Source organism: Lycium barbarum, chromosome 4 (genome assembly GCF_019175385.1).
Source record: "Lycium barbarum isolate Lr01 chromosome 4, ASM1917538v2, whole genome shotgun sequence".
NCBI lineage: Eukaryota > Viridiplantae > Streptophyta > Magnoliopsida > Solanales > Solanaceae > Lycium > Lycium barbarum.
The window spans coordinates 42464288-42470287 of NC_083340.1; the positions used below are offsets into that span (position 1 = coordinate 42464288).

Below are 6000 nucleotides of genomic sequence, written 5' to 3' on the forward strand. Positions count from 1 at the left end.
AAGACACACATAAATTAACTTAATTCATGAAGTTATGCCGGAACAGGCATAACTTTATGCCGAAACCGGCATAACTTCAATTTCAAAAACCAAAAACTCTGCCAGACCGGGCATATGTTGCTTCAGACAAACACATTCTTCACAAAACCAGATTATTAAACAAAAACAACAGCAACAACATAAAACAGCTGTTCACAGGCAAAACTTCAAAGATTCAACAAAGAGAAAACCAAAACGCATATCAAAATCAACTAAAACATATTACGAAATTCATAATACGACATTAAAAAAACCAGAATATATACATGGGGAACGAAACTAAACTTCAAAAAATCATACAGACACTATAACAAAACACTATAATTTTAAATAAAAAAGGATCAATTAAATATAAAAAACGACAAAGACAAAGATATCAATTCAACAAACAACAATTTAACATAAAAACGAATATTGAAACGAGCAAAAGATCCAAATTCGTACCTAAATTTTAGAACAGATAAGACAGACACAAAACAGAGGAGGAACGAAGAAGCAAAAAAAGAAAAGAAAAGGGTAAATGACGAAATAGAAAGAGTTTTAATGCGGTAAGGTAATTTCGTTAAAAAACTTTCATTAAACAGACGGCAGGGGCAAAAATGAAAGAAGTCATAAATGAGGGGCAAAATATAAAGACCAGCCCAAAAGAAGGGCACTCCGCGCAAAAACAAAAGAATAAAAACATTTAGGCCAAAGTCCATTAAGAGTTTGTTTCTTTCTTCTAAGCTAGAGTGAGCAGCCGGAGTGGAAACTATGGCGCGGAAGAAGGTGGAAGGCGATACCAAACCCAAACCAGCGGCGAACCAGAAGCGGCTGAGCAACGCCGAGCGGTCTGCTCTGTTTGCACGGAGAGAAGCCGCTAAGGTCTTGCGAACTACTCTACAAGGAGACGCTCGGCGCCGAGCCGTTGGGTCCATAAAGACGCTGGTGTATAGTCCATCTGTCAGGAACAAAAGGGCTACTTACGCTTTGGTTTGTCAAACCCTCAAATGTAACTACAATATTTCTTTTTAATTTGGTACAGCGTTTAAGATATAAAGAATACTTTTGCATGTCATAAACTATAAATATATGTACCAAATGTGCTCTTAAACATGAGTTGCCGAAAAAGGAAAGAGACACACTAAACAGCAAACACATTAAAACGGATGGAATAGTACTCATTTTCGCGTATGCCTATGAGTTGACCTTTTTTTCTTGTTGAATTGGTTATAGTATTTGACTAGATATGGAGTTTAAGAGAAAAATGAAGTTATTTTATTTGATTTCTGCAAAGTGGTTGTGAAAATTGGCGTTGGGAAAAGCTACTACTATCTAATTATCTTTTAGGCTGTAGACCTTGAAAAATATGCATCTTTTTTGTTTACTTTCACAAAATGGGAGGATACAATCTAGGGAGCTACTAAAAGAAGAGTGATACTGTTAATAATTAGGCAATTTGCTCAAGGGTTTTTACCAAACTTCATGTTTACCTTGTTTTATGCATAGTGGGGTTTTTTTTTTGTCATTAAAAAAATAAAAATAAATATTTACAGCTGCTAAGTGCAAGTGAATACATGTTTGGTTGACTGAGTAGGCATTTGGTCATAGGTTTCAAATACTTTTCACTTTATTTGGAGTTGTGTGTGGTTATATGTTTTGCTAAGAAGAGATAATACTTTATTTGGAATTTATGAAAATGGAGTTGAAAAACAGGTTTGGAGTACTTTTCGATATTTGAAATCCAACTCAAAGTTGGATTTGGAAATTTTATAACCAAACACTGATTTTGAAATGAATTGAAAAGTTACTCCCGAAAAAAAGTGAATAATTCTCATGGCCAAACGGGTTCTAAAATTATTTGTGTGCTTGCTTGGTCCACTGCATGTTGGAAAATCATCCCAGCTAATATAAGAGGGAGCTCGGGTGCTACTTCTTATTTATTTTTGCCAAATTTTTTTGCTCTGGAGTCTGGACCATGTTTACAGTTTGAAAATGGGATGCACTTATTTTTGCTGCTTAAGATCGACTATAACAACAACAACAACAACCCAGTGAAATCCCACAATGTGGGGTCTGGGGAGGGTAGAGTGTACGCAGACCTTACTCCTACCAAGGTAGGATGGCTGTTTCCGAAAGACCCTCGGCTCAATAAAAAACATAAAAAGACCTTACTGCTTAAGATCGACTATATTTTATGAAATAAAGGAATAATAGGGTAGTCTTTGTAATCAGAAGCATCTACTCGACTATCTCACTTTTACTTGTTGAGAAATTGTAAGAAGCATGATCCATAGCTTGTCTCTTGGAGGTTTGATGTAGTAATGGTTTTCGTTTTTTTTCTCTGTGATCTTATCGAAAATCATGATTTGTACATGTACTTCAGTGGCGTGTAGTCATTTTGAAAACTCAAGGGCTTTACCATAACACACAACAACAACAATGTGAAGCGAAGGGTTATCGATTTATGAGTGAAGCCATGTGCTTCATAGAAGTATGCGGAGCTTTCAGCCAAAATTGTCCCTTATCTATGATAGTAGGTCGATTTTGGTCCTTTAAATATGATCCTGGGCATCTTTAGTAGCTTAAGTTTGCTAAAGTAGAACACCTTTGGTCCGACTAATAGAATGGACTTAAAAATCTAACGACAACTACCAAAAAACACTACTAAAAACATGGCAAGGCTGGGTCAGTTGGTTGAGCCATGCTCAGGTCCCCTGCCTACGACAACAGGGGATTTGCCTAGTGCCGGTTATCTCTCCTGTGTGGTTTGCAGGCTGTTGTACAGGAGCGGGGTTTACCCTGTCCGCACCAGAAGGGTAGCCGCTGCGGTTCCCTTGTTATTCAAAAAAAAAAAAAAAAAAAAAACCAAGCAAAATCGACCGAAAAAACCGGCCAAGCTCGGTCGATTTTTTAAAGGTATGATACCTCATAAGGCTCATTTATTTCTTAAGCTCTGTGCTGGTTCAAACGATGCCACATAAATAGGAACGGAAGGAATATTGCATATCAGATGCTGAAATTAGTTGTTCATTGCATTTGATTGTTATAGTACTAAATTTATACATGTTTGATATTTTTCAACTTTTTAATTTGCACTCTTCACTTCGAGGAAGAGTGCACTTCACTTATCGAGTTTCACTCCAAGCCCCACGGATTTTGTGGGTTTTTTGCGCCTTTTGCTTTTAAAAGCACCGGTATTAACTCAGTGACTCAAAATCATGCTATCTCCATACCTACGCAAAAGGTCCATCTTTTGGCTTAATAATTGCAACTGTTGTGGATTCTTCCTTGTTGCAGATCTTCCCATTATAAAGGATGTCTTTCACACTGCCAATGTGCTGAGTAGCAAGTGGAAGGTTAGAAATATTTTCAACATCTGAATTTTCATTGATTGTTAGATTTTGGCACTTGGACTTCTCTCATTGCATGGCATAGGGGCTTAACTGTGCGTCATGAGAAATTCTTGTTGACTTGTATATCTTCCTCTTTTCCGTTTTCTCTCTTTTTGAGTAATATCCTGATTCCTGAATAACCTGTGTTTGACGCATCCTTAGGTGTTTCTCATTTGAATATCTTCTGTTACTTTTTTATTTTATTCATAATTAATTATGTTTATCATTTTATGTTGATTAAATAAGAAAAAATTATCTACAGACTGCAGGTGCGAAAAGTGCCAACATCTCTGAAATATCAAGTAACTACATGGACTATCCAAAGTAAATGGCTTTCTGGGAAGAGCTTAAGTTGCATAAATTTTTCAAATAACTAATGATTTTATCTTTGTGGCATAAGTAATTGATTATAATATTTTCTTAGTGGTCAATTGCCATTTTATCTTGGAAACCTCTGAACTTTTTGTTCTTGTCAAAACAAAACTTGTTTCTTGCGTGCTTCTTCTTGGTATTCTTTTTTTTTTTTTTGATGAAGAACTTCTTCTTGGTATTCTACAGTCCAAGAACAACAGTTTTGATGCGATGTGAACTAACAAGTAAAATATGGTGTTTGCACTTCAAATAATCTGATGTACCGGGAACCAGCTCTACTCAATATTGCAAAAGCATAGGAGGGTTCTTATTATTCTCTAATTGCCTTTTAAACAGTAGACTCAGTTAAATGTTTCTTCTGCCACCCACCTAGATAAACTAGGTTTTCCTTACTCATCTTTCACTCGCTTTCCTGAAGTTCTTAACATAACATGTAACCCTGTTTACATCAACTATTTTACACATTGAATTGACATCTTTGGTGCCTAATAGTCTGGATTTGTCTACATAATAGGAAGTAATGAATTATTGCAATATGAAACATCCATATAAACTGTAAGCAGCAACGGGGAAATCTGAGATTTTGTTATGGAACTTTGCCAGTGTTTTGGAAGGAAAAATGTTAGTAACATATAGCAACATTATGATGATCCATAGATTGGACGGCACGTAATCAAGATACAAACTTCCAAAATCTTTTGAGTGGAATTTTAGTTCTCTTTGATTCAATTGTGCATTAACTCTGCTGCTAATATTGTTGCAGAGGCAAGAAGAATTAATGTATATAATATTGTATGACATCCTTTTTGGCCAGGTATTTGTCAATATACATCCCCAGTGTGTTTCATTGTTTTGGCTCTTCTTGTTGTTGCTGTTTACGGAGATGGTTTAATTTATACAGGAGGCTTTATTAGCTGGTGATGCAGAAAAGTATCTTCTGCAGAAAAAGGATGTGTTGCAGGCAGCTCTTGCCAAGCTTTTAGTGCGAAAGAAAGTAAAAGATGTCTCAGAGTTGATGTCTTCTTATAAAATCTCTGGTACCTCGTTTGACTCCTAGTCTGTTAATGGTCGCTATCTCTGTGAGAGACATACATAGTTCAAACTTGTCAACAGTAGTTCAAACTTGTCAACAGACTTTTAATAAATAATTGAATTAAGAAGATCATTTCTATATCAAAAATAGATGGAAAAGTGTCTATTCTAAGTTGTCTGTTGGATTACACTTGGTGTATTTATTTGATTGATCACAAAAAGCAGTCTCAGAAGTGTCACTAGAATCTTGTTTGCCATTTTCATTGCAGACCTTCTGAAACCTTGTTATGCTCGTGTAAATACTCTGAAGATGGACGTAGAGTCTGCCCTGCTCGAATTTAAGAAACAGTATGAGGTATGATATAACCCTTAGATGCAACATTTATTTGGCACCGCCTGAATAATTTGAAGTAACTTTAGTGTCATTTTGACTCAGTAGAATATAGGTTTGGAATGTGTATCAGAGGTAATTCCTTGAGTCAAAACATCCTACGCCAAAATCTGATCCAGACAATCATCTTTGCTCTACTTAATCTTTACAGTACTTCCTCTAATGAATTATTTTCCTGCCTAGTTTATTAGTTTTTTATTCAGTTTTAATGGTACTTGTCCATATTTTCTCTTTCACAACTCTAGTGAGGTATGATAGTCCTAGAGTGGCCATGGACGTTTTGTTTAGAATATTGGGAGGAAAGACGAAATTTAATAGATTGAGGTCCTAAAGTTACCTTTCAGAATAAAAGGAGTTTTTTGGGTTGGTGTGTGGTAGGGGTGGGGGTGGTGGTTCCAGTTGTCACTTAGGGGGACAGAGGAAGAAGGCAGATGCAAAGATACTATGTAAGCTACTGAAGGTTGGTATAATTTAAAGCAGGCTTAATGCATATGCGGCCCCCTAAACTTGCCCCTTTTTTCCACTTTGGCACCTCAACTAAGTGTTGTCCCTATTAAACCCTTGAATTCGTCCTCAAGTGTGTCCATCAATCCCCCTAAATCTGACTTTTATTAGAGGCAGAAATTAAATTGGAGAAATGAAGGTGGAGTAATATTTTAGACATGTGTTAAGCTATTCTTTAGGTCATGGATGTGTCGGTTTCTGCTCTTCCAGTGCCAGCTTAATTAAGAGCTACTCTTTTTTCCCCTCTCAATTGCTGCTAATCTGAGCTAAAAGATGGCATAATTAGAT

At 36.2% G+C, this 6000-nt stretch overlaps 1 protein-coding gene across 1 annotated transcript in view; it reads left to right on the forward strand.

Annotated features, from left to right (window-relative positions):
• Window positions 1-735: 735 nt before the first annotated feature.
• Window positions 736-6000, forward strand: part of LOC132635952 (25S rRNA (cytosine-C(5))-methyltransferase NSUN5) — a 17842-nt gene continuing 12577 nt past the window's right edge. Inside the window, exons 1-5 of the mRNA XM_060352572.1 lie at window positions 736-1030; window positions 3319-3377; window positions 4549-4599; window positions 4687-4822; window positions 5087-5172. Coding sequence (XP_060208555.1) covers window positions 793-1030; window positions 3319-3377; window positions 4549-4599; window positions 4687-4822; window positions 5087-5172 — 570 coding nt within the window. The 5' untranslated portion in view covers window positions 736-792. The remainder of the gene's footprint in view (window positions 1031-3318; window positions 3378-4548; window positions 4600-4686; window positions 4823-5086; window positions 5173-6000) is intronic.